General features: G+C 33.3%; 1 protein-coding gene across 6 annotated transcripts in view; it reads right to left on the bottom strand.

Moving 5' to 3' along the window:
• Positions 1-729: 729 nt before the first annotated feature.
• Positions 730-15,881, bottom strand: part of LOC150081274 (uncharacterized) — a 207,994-nt gene continuing 192,842 nt past the window's right edge. For all 6 annotated transcript variants that reach the window (XM_090379587.1, XM_090379583.1, XM_090379586.1 and 3 more), the window contains 2 exons: positions 13,448-13,528; positions 730-1,782 (listed from right to left, as the gene is read on the bottom strand). In XM_090379587.1, coding sequence (XP_090235713.1) covers positions 1,612-1,782; positions 13,448-13,528 — 252 coding nt within the window. In that variant the 3' untranslated portion in view covers positions 730-1,611. The remainder of the gene's footprint in view (positions 1,783-13,447; positions 13,529-15,881) is intronic.

Here is a 15,881-nt window from a genome sequence, read left to right as displayed (position 1 = left end):
ACAAGGATATTGCAAACCTAGTGTAAGCCACACAAAAGCTCTCATATATGAATTTTTAAAATTCTTTTGCTTTACTAAAAATGACAAATATGTGGGGGGAGGGGGATGGGCAACAACATTAGACAACGGTAAATAAGAAGTTACTAGGAGGCCAAGCGATAAAAATTAAGGACAATTACATATATATAATGCAACATGATACATTTTCAATCACACGTTTCACCCACGCACACAAACACACAATCAAAAATAAAAAACCCTCTCATTCACAAATATGCACATATACACATACAAACAGTTTTAAAACAACTTTTCCTCAGAAATAGATGCTTGAAGCTATGTTACAAAAATGAAACATCATGCCGAGGTATGCCTCCAGTAATGCCCTTCCAAATAAGCCCAAAATGTGATATTTTCAGCAGCATTACAGTCACTATGAAAACAGTACCTCCTGAAGCATTCTTGCTACTGATTACCTAACAACAAATTCTATTGTGCTATTGTTTATCTTTGCAACAAGTCATCCGCTGAACTTCCAGCTTTTGTACATTATATTATGTGAAATATATATATATATTTATATATGTATGTTTGCATGTATGTATATATGTGAGTATGTATGTGTACACAAACAGTTATACTTTAATAATAATAATAAAAAAAAAAAACGTGAATGATATGATAATGAAAAGTTTATAACTTGATATTTAACATGCTAAACTATATAATCTTGCCCCAAAGTATTAAAATATTACCATTAAAATGGCAGTTAATACAAAAGAATAGTCTTTCAGCTATTTGATAACCACTCTTAAAATAACACATATTATTAATGCTCATTTTAAAACAGTGCACAGTGACAACTTTATTAACTGCAACAAAATGTATATTCTGCACAGAATAACTGAAAAAAATATATAATTTTAAAACAATACTATCTTTATAAATTACATATGCTTATTATTACTGTTCAGAGGAACTCCTATTTCTGATAGTAACAATGATTATTCACAAAAGAAAAAAAGAAAGAGAGAGAGAGAGAGAAGGAAAAAAACAAAAGGAAAAGAAAAAAGAAAAGAAAGACTTTCACCCATTTCTAAGCCCTAAAGTACAAGAGACAGACTGAAACTACAATCCTATAAAAATTCATTAAGAATAAAAACAGTAATATTTAATACATTTTTGATCATACCTGAATAAAAAGAAATTAAAAATGGCACAAACTATTTACTTGTATGTATAGAGAAGTATTTGAACATGTACACTCTTCCCATAAAAGTAATTTCTGTTGTATGGTGGGGTTAAAGTTTGTCCAACTTTTGTTAAAATGAGTACATTTGTACTGCTTTCTTTTCTTTTTTTTTTCTTTTTTTTTTTTTTCAATATATATATATTTTTTTCTTTAAAAGCCATTTTGCAAAAAATGTCAGTGTTATAATTGACAGATATCTGATGAACCACGGGAAGAGAAAGAGGAAATGATATGGCATGTGGGAAGAAAGGCAATGATGATGATGAAAGAGAGGGAGCCCAATCTTCAAAACAATACTCCTGTCCAGATTTCAACCAGTCTGTATTTTAGCAGTGAAATATCCAGAAAGGGTCACAATTTCAAATGGAAAATGCAATGTCTGCTTTCAGTGTGAAATGATTGCCTTCAGGCTTTTCTGTTTCTGATGAAATAACATCCAATACGCCAACAGTCTTCAGACAGTCTGAACTAAACCATAATAAATCTGGTGAAGTGGTAGCTTGATCTCCAGGTAGATGTAATTCATGGCCCTATATGGTGGGAAAAAAAAAAATATATATAAATAAATAAATAATAATAAATAAAACAAAAACTGATTATCTTAAATGCAAATAATTTTCAAATTCAAATAAAATTCCAACTGCTCATTTGTTTGCTATGGAAAATATAGGCGTATTACTTTCCTCGTTTTCCTATGATAACAGTAATTTTAATTTTCCTGTAGAATTTTCCTTATTTTGAGGAATTTCAAAATCCTACAAAGAAAAATTAATAAATCGGTCAACTACTGAGTGCCGGGCACTCAGGATGAAGGGTCCGTAATCACGAATGGTCATTAGCGTAGTATCTCAAATAGAGATATTATGGTAAATATATAATGCAACATGAAAAAAGTTTCTAGTACCCTCACAGCTTAGCCTAAAACTGAGGAACTAACAAAAACATTGTCTATTTGAGCCTTTTCTGTTATTGTGAATGACAACGGTGGGAGAAGCAACTGGCAGGTAAGGCCAGTGCAAGACTTTGTGCAGACCCCTCCCCACCACTGCTGTCTCAACACTGGCTCTCTGAGTACCTCCTTGTTGAGACAATTCCAGCTTTGAAAATTGTTAAAAAATACTTCTTGTCGCAAAATTTATAAATGACCTTTATAGAATTAACTAACTATTTAGCAACCAAGGGGAGTTACTAGTACAAAGAAGCATACTATAGGTGCAATAAAAATTGTTTTTTTAATTTGAACACAAAAAGTAAATGAAAGATTTCAATCGGAATAGTTTTCCCTTGATAAGCATTGAATAACGCATAGCTAATGTGATTTTTAAATTTTTAGCTCCATTAGCGATGGAAAAAACAAAATCAAAGACAACGTAACCTCCTTCAGATACACTGACGATGTCTTAGTTGTCAACTGTGATAAAATCAACAAACTAGCACAGACCTGACAATCAAATGTACCAATCCTAAAGCCATCTACAAGCCATATACCTCGACAGCGAAATAACAAAGAAAATAAAATCTACACAGGGCATTTTGACTTCCAAGCCACTAGACTCACAAACTGGAAGACCAATTTAGCTAAACAAATACATGGTAATGTAATCAGAAATCAGATTAATAGAATAATACACATCTGTAGTAACCAGGAAAGCATACTAGATGCATTACAAAAACTAATTTAATTCAGAACAACATGCCTGTCAAGTTCATCAGATGCCACATTAAAGCAGCCATTCAAGCCAATTTAACCCTGCATCACCCCAACACTAACCCCAATAGGGTCACAGACTAGGTTCACTACGCTCAGACAAGGCTCGTTGCCTGACTGCACTGCAACCCGGACGTCTAAATTCAACCCCTAATACAACAATAACTATAATAGCAGTTCTCGTGCTGACCCGACTATATTAAACCCCATAACAATCCCAATGCTTCATAGCACTCACTCCACTGGATATTTTACATTAGATAACAAATGGTATACAAATAACAACAAAAGCTAACATGCTACACCACCCTTACAGTTATAATAAAGTCCAAAGTACCACAAGGTTAAAATCACTGATGGGGGAGGGGTATGTAAATATGTATTATAGTTTTACATATGTAAAACTATACATATGTAAATATGTATATAGTTAGTCATAACAGCCAGTGTATGCCCAGTGTATCTGGGCATACACTGGCTGTTATGCTGTAGAAAGGTTATACCACTACTTATCCAGTGGACATTACAAAAAAAATAATAGTAATAAAAAAAAAATAAATGTAATCCTTAAATTGTATTTACCTAAACATCTATATTAGGTATTCACCGTAATCCCTAACCATCAATTACAAATTGAATACAGGTCACCTAATTGCGAATTAACCCTCCCTTAAACATATATTATTATTAAAGACAGACCAACCAACCAACAAATCAGACCAAATGGTGCCTCGGCCTCCTATAAAGTGGCTCCCGGGCAACTTGCACATCCTTTCTCACACCAACCTACAGGCATACTGATCCCAGGTAAATACCTATATACTTTTTATATTTACTCTGATGCATACCTGTCGGGCTTTGGGTCTCAATCCCAGTTTGCAGCTAATAATAATCCAAAATTTAAAACTAAAGTTAACCAAAAATTAACAATTACAGTTTATAAAATTTATTTGATTTACTTGAATTATTAATATAGGACATCCATAACTTAACACGAGTACTTACAAAGCAAAACTGTTATTGAGACCACAGAAACGGGTATGCCCTTGGCATTCTTTTAGTATGGCTACTATCTGCTCAAAGCCCCCAAGGAAGTAGCAGAGAGACGGCCATGTGAAAGAAAATCACTTTCCTATTTTATAATTTTTATTAACTTGATCCCATGTTAATAGTTAACATGGAACTATAGGCAATCCAACAATTATTAGTACAACTACGGCTAGCCAGTTAGTTAGGCCTCAATTATTGGTAATGCTACCCGCCAAAAAAAAAAAAAAAAAAAAAAATTCACCGCCACTCGTAAGCTGAAATATATTGGAACCGTGACCTGATATATATATATATATATATATACACACACAGTTGATTCTGGTTAATTGGGACTAGATCACTTTGGCCCAATCAAGCGGCTGCCGCAATTAAGCGAAATTTTAATGAGCTGAAAAGCACATTCTAACGGAGGCAAAAAAGGTATGAATAAAATAAAGGGAATGTGGCATTTAAAGAAAGCACACTGTATTTAAGTTATACTGGCACAAACATTTATTTAAAAAGAACTAAAGCTAAAAGCAAACAAAATGTAAGTATGTACATTGTACATATGTAAAATGAAGATACAGTTCAGAATAATGTATGTGTTAAGCAAAGGTTACACATTACTTAAGGGTTCTTTCTCTTTATGGACTGCAACTGAACAAAGTCGGCGCAGGTATCTAATGCTGATAAAGCCTTCCTGTCTTCATTGCCTTCCTGCACGAAATAGCAACTCAATTCAGCGATACATTTCCTGGCATTCTGGTTAGTCACTTGCTTAGGTATATCATCGTCATCATCTTCTTGGTCTTCTGGTTTCTCTGAGTGTTTTGCCACAATTTGTTCAATAATCGTTTCCTCATAATCTTCATTTTCATCATGGCACTGAAGGTTATCGTCAATTGTTAAAAATTCTTCGCAATTTTGGACCTGTTGCTGTTCCAAAGCCATTTCATTTTCTGTACAGCTCATCGTGTCTGAATCACAATTAGTTGTGAAACCGCATTTAGCAAAACAATTCCGAATTGTTTTGCTACTTATCCCTCGCCAGCTATCGGCGATAAATTGTACAGCTTTTAACATTGAAACTTTTGCACTAACTTCTATTGATTTCGAAGATGATGTCAGCAGATTTTCCTCAATTTCTTCAAGGATGTGAGTAACTAGCTTTCTGCAATAATAGGTCTTAAATTTTTTTTATAATTCCAACGTCCATAAGCTGTATCAGGGATGTGGTGTTAGGGGGTAAAAATTCCAGTTCAATATTTTTTAAACCAGCTACATTAGAGTGTATCGTGCAGTTGTCCAATATAAACAGAATTTTTCTGGACTTCTGTTGCAGTTCCACATCCTAGTTCATTAGCCATTGTGTAAAAATATGTGGCCATCCACGCCTTCTTATTGGCAAACTGCCTATTGTAAGCCCCTTGAAACAATGAGGTTTAGCTCTTTTACCAATAACCAAAAGTGTGAGTGTTTTTTGATTTACAATGCTTCTGTAGCTATACCCAAAAAGAGGAAATTTAGAAAGGCACTTCAACGCACTCCATGGTAAATACCAATCCGATTTTCTGCCAATTGGTGACCTTAGAAAAAATAAATTAAAAAAAACTTAAATCCGATTATTCGCACAACAAAATTTCTTCATGACACTTAATTTACAATCTAAAGCAGTAACTATAGCAACATTTAAAGCGAGTCGTCATCTTGCAAAAAAAAAAATGCAAACCATTTTGTGATGGTCAATTCATCAAAGATGAAGTTTTAGAAATTACAGATTCTCCTTTAGAAAATTTTAAGAACAAAAATGAAATTAGAAGTGCTCTTAAAGATCTGCAATTATCTCGAAATACTGTGATGCGATGCATCGAAAAAAAATTAGTAAATATGTGAGCAAAACAATTGCGTGCTCATATTGCTAATTGTGTGTCCTTTTCTTTACAGCTGGATGAATCTACAGACATCAGTGATACAGCTCAATTGCTCGTTTTTATTCGTATGGTTTTCAAAGATTCTGCTACTAGAGAAGAACTGCTGGCTATGGTTTCGTTAAAAGAAAGAACTAGAGGTCTTCATATATTTAACACATTCAAAAATTTTATTGAAAAAATTAAATTACCACTATTTAAGCTCATATCAATAACAACAGATGGAGCTAAAGTAATGACAGGGCATCTTAAAGGATTCATCACATTGACACAAAAGGATGACGAATTCCCAGATTTTTTGAGTTACCACTGTATCATCCACCAAAAAGTGTTAGCTAGCAAAAGATTAAATACTAAAAGTGTTATGGACATAGCTTTCAAAATCGTGAATTCCATCAGAGGACAATCTCATCAAAGGAGACTTTTTAAAATGCAACTCTATGAAAATGAACCAGATCTGATATTACACACAGATGTGAGGTGGCTGAGTCACAGCAAGTTCCTACAGAGATTTTGAAATTTGCTGAGTGAAATTAAAAAATTTGTTGATCAAAGGGGAGATGATTATCAGCAGCTACAAGATGCCATGTAGAGTGGTGTGATCTGGCTTTTTTTGGCAGATTTTACGAGTAAATTAGGTGATCTGAATTTGGAATTATAAGGAAAAAATAAAAATGTGTGTGACATGATTAGTAGTATTTCTGCAATTTTTGACAATGGCTAAGGATCTCAAAGAAAAAGAATTCGATCATTTTGCAAATATGCAAAAATATCCTGTTTTTGAATTTAATAGACAGAAATATGTTTCTGAAATTGAGAAAGTTGTGGATGATTTTGTAACCAGATTCAGTGATTTAAAAAAATTGAAGACATTGTTCAATATATTTCTTGTCCATTTAATGTCGACTTAGATACAAAACAAATTGAAGGGGAAAGAAGAAAACAAAAAAAACGCTGAGATTTTTTACATGGAGAAAATATTACTTGAAAATGAAATTATTATATGTGAAACGATATCTTCCTAAAAGCCAGATCATCAGAATGCAGTGAACTTTTAAATTCCTGTTTTGGTTCCGCATATCTATGTGAATCAACCTTTTCGTATTTGAAACAAACAAAGACAAGGAATCACTCTACTCTTACTTACAGAAGATCCTTTATGGTTGGCCTTATCACAGTATATCCCTGATTTTGAAAGCTTGGCAGATGACATGAATACACAAACTTCACATAAATTAAAAATTTAAATACATATAGCAACATTTTTCGATGTTGATTAACTTTTTTAACCACGTGTAATGAAATTCTTGAGATGGTAAGATCGTGGCACATTTTGAAGAAAAAAAGTAGATTGCATCACAAATTAAGTTGGCCACCCCTGCCCTATAAAAATAATAAAATAAAATAAAATGAAGGTGAGGCAAATTACTGATATTAGAATACACTGAATGGTACGTTGATGAGGGTCAGCAACATTCAATACATCCGATCAATAACTGACAAAGGCTATCTGTTTCTGTTTGTTATCTGCTAGTTTATCTAGGTCCAAATGATCTAAAATTATCCAAATTATATTAAAATTTAGCAACTAACTGTCAAAATAACAGCTAGCTCTGTTATTCTGCCAGTTATTTTATTTGACATTCATTTACTTTATTATTTATATGGTATAACACGTTAAATCAACTCAGGCTAAGTCTTTTGGTCTCATGGCTCATTGGGTATACTGAAAAACTTTATTCTAAATCCTTATGCTAAATTCTTACCTTATATCTTCTTTATTGGCCTAAAGGCCAATTGGCCTAAATTTCAGTGCTTTTAGTATGCTTAATACACTCTTAATCAATTCATTTGGCCTTAGGGCTCTCTTGGAAAGCTTTTATTGTACAGTACTTTACACACTGTTTAAATTCCTTATCTTACATACTGTTGTAATTATATATATATATATATATATATATATATATATATATATATATATATATATATATATATATATAATCCAATTATATCCAAAATTAAATAGAGAGATAAAAAGTAATCAAAATATATATTAAAATAAATAAGAAAAAAAATAGTAGAAAAGCTAGCATCAGTGGAAAAGCTAACATCATCATTTTAATATATATTTCTTATTTTTAATATATATTTTGATTACTTTTTTCTCTCTATTTAATTTTGAATTAATTGGATTATATTTACATGGGGGTAGTGTGATGATGTGCTAATGCTGCGTTCGTACCGCCATCTATAGCCTAATTTGTTTCTATATATTTTCAGTTCAACTATTGTTTTGTCAGTGGCGTGGTTTGGCCATGCGAGTACTAGGCTTTCTGTTTTATTATTTTTCGCTGCATAAGGACCACCGCTATGTAAATCTTTTGCATCGGCAGTTTGATCTTAGTATCATTCTGTCGTTGCATGGATTTGTTTAGCGTTCGAAATGCAGCGATTCCCTGACTATTATTGGCCTCGTGGTCCTCTATCGAGATGGGGCATAATGGTCAGTCTATTTCATTTCATTTATTCTTATTTTCAGTTTATTTGGTCACGTAACTCACATTTCCACCTCAGTGAGATTTCACATAATTCAGAAACGGGTGCCTACTAGGGGCACCACTAAATTTCTTTTAATTGGCTTAATTTTCTAATTTATTTTAGGATTGTTGCTTCACCACTACCCTCTTCTTCTGAACCTCCCCTATATTTTTCTGTTATTGTTTATCTTATGCTACGGTCTAATCAAGAAGTAGAGTGAAAAAGAACTCAACTTGCTTGCCATGCTGCTGGCAAATATCCTATTTTAGCTTATATATATATATATATATATATATATATATAAAAATGATAAAGATGCAATGAAATATATATATATATATATAAAAATGATAAAGATGCAATGAAATTACTGAAAGTCTTAGTAAACAGGAATGAGAAATTAAAATATATAAAATTTATATAAGTCTGGGTTATGGATCCGGAGTACTATGGTAAATGTAGAAAAAACTGGCAACCATAATGAAAAACAGACGAAGATAATTTATCAGAGTATTTGTGTATTTGGTAGGGGGAGTTGAGCTATCAGGTGTAATAACCATGGAAGAATTGAGAGAACCCGTATGCTAAAAAACAAATTGCCTGTAATAAAATGCAATTAATATAAGCATAGTTATTATAATTATGCTTATATTAATTGCATTTTATTTCAGGCAATTTGTTTTTTAGCATACGGGTTCTCTCAATTCTTCCATGGTTATTACACCTGATAGCTCAACTCCCCCTACCAAATACTCTGATAATTACCTTTTTGTCTATATATATATATATATATATAATTTAAGATATTAGTTGTAGTGGTAAGTTGCAGTAATAGACAAAGTTAAGACGGCTATAATGTATAATACAAAAGCTAGTAAGTTATAGCTTCTCAAGCAGCCCAACGCCTTATGCAAGTGCCCAACGCAAACTGGAAAAAAAAACATATATATGCCAAATAAGGTAAGGAGACCTTACATATAAATAACATTAAAAGAAAAATTAAAATGTTAATTATAGGCAATAAGATACATTGAAAGGGACTTTTTTGAGGGCTAACCCTTTCAATGTATCAACCATAATTTGCTTCCCTCCTCACATAAATGTTATTTGGGTTTTAGGAGCATTAGCAACTAAGGCCATATTGCTCCGGGGATATGCAGTAATCATTCCCTGACCTTTCCGCATCCTCCGTATTTGGTGGTCACGGGCTCAAACCCCGGTCTAATCAAGAAGTGTGTGCTGCGCACTGCTGCTCCTGCCCACCTGGCTACGGAGGCACCCCCTCACATAAGCAACCATCCCGTTGACCTCTGAATTCATTTAACTCAGCCTTTAAATACCTGTGAAGGCAACCCATTCCAGCAATCAATGACTCACTGGCTAAAAGAAAACTTCCTACCATCCATGCACCCCGAGTTCTGGAATTCTCTATAACAGTAAAATTTCTGCATTCATTTATTTTACTAACCCCCTCTCAGAGCCTTATAAACCTCAATCAGGTCACCTCTGAGGTGCCTGGATGGCAAGCTCTATAGCCCATATATTTGGAGTCTTCCCTCATATGGTCACCCTTTTGCTGATCTGACCATGCGAGTTGCTTGTCTTCGGACCCTTTCAAGAAGTTCAGTGTCTTTTTTCAGATAAGGTCTCCATACTTGAACACAGTATTCCAAATGTTGTCTTACAATTGGCTTATACAGTGGGACTATGACCTGAATGCATAAGCCCTGACTATATAGTGTATGTTCAAAAACTTTTCATCAGCTGGGAGTCTCAGATGTCACTGGTACTATATGGGATTTGGTGTTATCATGAAGAAAAACTGAACCCTGCTAAAACGTTGCTATGTGTGTTTTTGGTAGCCCTGTACAAATGGATTGTTGACTTTTGTGCATTATGCAAATTCCACAAAAAAAAATTAGTGGTGAACAATATTAGCAAGATTTTGAATCACTGACACAGATCTGATCTTTTGGTGAGTAACAGAATCAAAGTGTTTTTCACTGAGGACACCGGTACTTCAATTTGTATTGGTTAACACCATAATTTTTTTTTGTTACAAGTGATAATATGCTATATTATCTTCAGTGCAGTGCTATAACAAAGTATCCACATCAGTAATGAACCTTGGCATTTGAGTTTCTATTCTTCCTTTTCTTTTTTTATAATCCAAATGAATTATATAAATGTTTAGATAAATTATAGAATGTCTTAATGTACCGTTTGAAACTGACACAAGTGCACAACTTCGTCCCTGGTTTCATTGAAGAATTAATTTAAACTTTAGAATGTACATGTTGTGTGAGTTCAGTACCGGATTGACCAGTCCTGAAGCTGTTATAATGGTAATATGTTCGTGTGTTGGAAGTTTTTGAGGAACCGTATTTTGTGGTAGTGCTCCCGATACAGCATGCGTTACAACCTTGTTGACAATTAATTAAATATACAATACTGTTCATGTTGTTTATTGAGTATTTGTGTGTTTCTTTATATGCATTAAACAGGGTTCCTAACTTATTATATGAAGAAAAGAAGTGTGATATCAGCGTCTGCGAACAATCGGCGGAACTGTCTAGCGAGACTGCTGTGATAGGGAAGGATAATGCGCATGTTCTGTTCGGTGTTGTGTTTAATTAAGCTTTTGGTATTATTCTTTGCAACGGAAATTATGTGTTGGATTAATTGAAGTGGATATTTCCTGGTCGTGAATTTTTTTGTGAGATATTGTAATTCGGCGGATAAATCATCTTGTGAAGAACCGAACTTTATAGCATTATGGATTTGATTATAGAGGACGGCTTTTTTTGTACTAAGTGGGTGGTGTGATTTGAAATGTAGATATTTTCCTGCAAATACTGGTTCCTAGTTTGGTGCCTATTTTGTATATTGCGAGATTAAGAAAGTTGATTTTGTTGTTGATTTCTGTTTCGAGTGTGCATTTTAATCTGTCATGTATCGTGCTGAATTTAATAAAGAGATTATCAATTGTAGTTCTATTTCCTATTAAAAGTATGTCATCTGCATAATGCATATAAAGTTTAATCCCAGGAGGGTAAGGTTGGTTGTAGTACTTGGTTTTCAGTAGCGGCTAAGTAGATTTCTGATAAGGGAGCTGAAATTCCTAGTCCCATAGGAAGGCCAAATATTTGTTCAAATATCTGGTTTTGAAAACGTAAGTGTCTAGCTTCAAGTAAAAATGAGGCAAGTTCTAAGATATTATTAATGGTAAGAGAGGTGCGATTGATTAAAGTGTCATCAATCGTTAGGAATTCGTGTAAAGCTTGTAGCGTGAAGGGCAAATATACGTTTGTATATAAAGAACAACATCGAAGGAGGCTAACATGTCTCCGCTAGAAATTATGGCAGAATTTATTTGTTCGAAGGCCTGGTTTGTGTTGCTGACTTTAAATTTTGAAAATCTCGTGAAGGGTGATATGATTTTGACCAAAAAGGTAGATAAGTTAGCAAAAGCAGACTTGCTAAAAGAAACTATTGGTCTTAGGGGATGGTCAGGTTTGTGTAATTTAGTGATGCTGAACATATGTGGGAGGATGTTTGCACCACAATCCAACATGACTAAACAAGAGTTATTAAACATACACAAATTATGGAAAAACCCTAATATTATTGTACAAAAAGCCGACAAAGGAGACACTATTATAATTTTGGATAAAAAGGCTTATATCGATAAAATGGAACAGATACTCTCCGACCAAGATACTTATAAAATTGATAACACATACAACATCTCCAAATTAAAAAAACAAACGACGTTATCTTGAGGAGATTAAGATCTAACAAAGAAATTAACCTACACACGCTACAGCAAATCGGTATGTGCAATAACATCCTCCCACATATGTTCGGCATCACTAAATTACACAAACCTGGCCATCCCCCAAGACGACTGCCAACTGATGACATTAATACGAAAATCGTTCATGACTTTTGGCTTCACCGGTTGAAAGTTTAAATTAATTCTTCAATGACAACCAGGGACGAAGTTGTGCACTTCTACTTCCTTGAGCATATTTTAATTCCGTGTTCACAATCTTAAATCATTTTAAACTACCTTAAGTCTCAAATTATTCTTCCATCTAACTTCATGTAATGTAGCAGATTTATCTAAGGTGAGTACCACTCATTAAGCTTTATGCTATTCAAAATTATATAAATGTATAAAGAGTAGAAAATGAAATGTCATGATATGTGAACAATACAGTGTATTGACCCACAACTGAAGTTTGGAGCACCAACAGCAAACCAATGGCATATGCATGCAAGCCACCCAGTTATTTTTATTGAGAGAAATAATTTTTTCAATTATCTATCAGCTACATCTAGCAGTGAAAACCAAAAGTGTAAATGACTGCAAAATCATGTAGCAGCAAAATATTATTAGGCTTTCAAGTACCATATTACCTTTATAATTTCATGAAGACTATTTACTAATTTAGTCTCCCCCCCTATGATCAAACAATAATTTATATTTTTATTTCAGCTTATCTTTGGCACAAGGGCCAGAAAAGGCCTGCCACTGCCAGTTTAGAGCATTATCCAACTCATCTGGAGATATGCACCGATTGTTTTTTGCCAAGGCTTTCACTTTGAAAAATTTGTCTTGGATGTAACAATAATAGATGACCTGACTGCTCATCTTCTCCAGTGTCGTGACTTTCACTGAATCATTTTCTCTCATTTTTCTGCTTCCAAGGACAAATATATATTAAATGTATTTAATATATATATATTAAATGCAACTTTGATGAATTTTCAGTGTTGTTTGATACCTTCTTAAGTTATCTGTGTGACACAAATATTAAACAATTAAATTTTAACAATTGGGTATACAATGCAGTTTATTTTGTACACATGTACAGAATTCTGGACAAGTTCATTTATGTATGTGTTGGCTTGCTTTCAACTGACTTAATTTTGTATTAACTGTAAAATGTTATTCAATAAAAATAATACTAGAAAACAACCTACCAAAACACATTTATAACAGCTGCACAAATTTGAGGACGGGTGTTGGAATGCCTTCCACAAAAGGTCAATAAGGGCTGCATTCTGAAAAGATATTTTTATCACATAAAAAAATCACTTAAATGAATAGCTTTATTGCTCAACAATAAAAACAAATTTATAATATTCATAAGGTTTAGTACAATGCAAGCTCACTCTTTAGTGAAACTACACTGAAAGATGAAAACAAAAACATTACAACCCCCCCCCCCACTCTCTTAAGTAAATTTTCAAAAATATTTTCACCTATAGCCACCACCCCTCCACTCTTTTTAAAATGGGTCGAGGTTTTTCCTATAACAGCTTTATGCATCACAAAAACAGAATTAATTTGAAATTGGAACTTTGTATTGAAGTTCACATGATTCCCCTTTGGCACTTTCTCATATGGTACAAATGCTTTCTACCATCATGAGTAATTTATATTTATCTATAGTTGTTGGCATATTATGCCCATAAACTAATAACATCAGTGCTGGATGGGGTTCTTTCTGACTTGCACATTTTAGAGGTCCTTTCCCAATGATTTCCACATGAAATTATGCAGATTATAAATAAATTGATTTAAAATGCAATAAACTAAATAAGCAATAATTAAATATTCTGATATTTATATAAATAATTTATATAATAAACTGACTGAAATAAAAGCTTTAAAAAATTGCTTCTTATACTAACTGCATTGGTGCCGACCTCTTGTGCCCAAGGGAGCTCTGGTGCAACTGCCCCACTGATCCTGGTAAATCCGTCTTGATAATAACAATCAATGGGTTGGCACCTCAGTCCCATTGGTGCGTGTGGTGTAGCTTGCATGGTGTTATTCTTCTATTTTAGACAATTAGATATTTTTGGTCTATTTTTAGTCTCATCACTTAAATATTGCTTTTGCAACAAGGAACTTTTACGGTTTTTCAAAATATGAAGTGCTTCACAAAAATTTAAAACAGTGGAGTACATATTCTTAACAGGAACCAGGTCCTCTCAAAAGCAGAGGAGGCCTGGTTCTTGAAAAGTAAACTCTCATGATTACCAAATGCCTAATAAGCACTTCTATACTGAGGCACTTTTTACAAAGAAATCAATTCGAAGTACACTACTAAACAGGCAGCAAGGAATGGCTGGGTTTCATAAGCAAAGTTTCCCATGTGCACATATTATAACAGTGATGACACGTAAATACCTCCTTACGTAGAAGTTCACAAAAGCAAACTCCACCTTCTTCACAGTTTACTGAGTAATGTAATAAAATATCACAATTAGTGATTGCAATACCAGGAATGCAGTAAATTTTTTCCGGTATTTAAATACTGGTATTTGTCAAAAAGTACAGGTACTTCAGTACTTATTTAATTTTAAGATTGCAGGGTGGAGCAAACTAATTTATCTACATGGACTAACACATAGCCACCTAGTAGCAGTCTTGATCTGTCAAGTGAGGAAAGTATTTGTGTTGTGATTAGCTGTGCTATAATATGCAGCTGCAGCGACAATAAGAAGAAAAAGTAAGACTGAATGAATAAAGCTGTAAGTTGTTTAGGTAATTCACTTTGAATTAACAAGTTAATAAATTTGTGTCATTTATATTTTAGAAAATAAATAGCCATCATGTACTCAGTACATTCAGAGAGCACAGAAAAGGAAGCGATAAAAATTCGGTATAGTTTTACTACATGGTAGAGAAAAATGGTCAGCTAGTGAAATGTAAGAAATGTTGAACATTTCTTACATTAATATGTTGTGTATAATATTAACATGTTACATTAATATGTAGGGTGGATCGAATACTCACTTAAAGACAATACATACTATAAGATTTAAGAAAAACAAATGTGACATCTAATAATATAGATTACAATGAAAATGAACGAAGTCAATCGAAACAAGCCAAGCTACCATTTCAATCTCAATCATTAATAACAAATTACTTAAGAAGTGATAAGAAGGAAACCTTGTCAGAAGTATTAGCTCGTACGACAGCTTGTGATGGTTTGCCTTTTAATATCTTTTCTATATCTGTTGATATCAGCTCTATAATAATAAATAAAAAAAAGTTTCGTTTAATTGCAAAACAATTTAGTGATATTCCCAAATCTGCAAATGCTATAAGAAACATGGTTCTGAATTACAGTAAAACTATTCGAGATTTTTTAGTAACTGATATATCTAAAATCACAGCTGAAGGAAAAAGGTTCCAGTTTGATTTCTGATGAGCGGACTACCATCAGAAATAGACAATGCTTAAATATAACCATCTATTTCACCAATGTCACCTTTTATAACATAAATTAGTTTGTGTGCGTGGAAATATGCTGGGAGAAAAGTGTATACAACTTGTTGATAAGAAATTAGAAGGCCATGATCTCCACTTCTATACAGATATAGTCTGTGTTTCAACAGA

Source organism: Mastigoproctus giganteus, chromosome 8 (genome assembly GCF_048544385.1).
Source record: "Mastigoproctus giganteus isolate SK-2022 chromosome 8, ASM4854438v1, whole genome shotgun sequence".
In the NCBI taxonomy this organism is placed as follows: Eukaryota; Metazoa; Arthropoda; class Arachnida; order Uropygi; family Thelyphonidae; genus Mastigoproctus; species Mastigoproctus giganteus.
The sequence above is the reverse complement of the archived record's forward strand: the minus strand, read 5'-3'. Positions and strand labels throughout refer to the sequence as shown.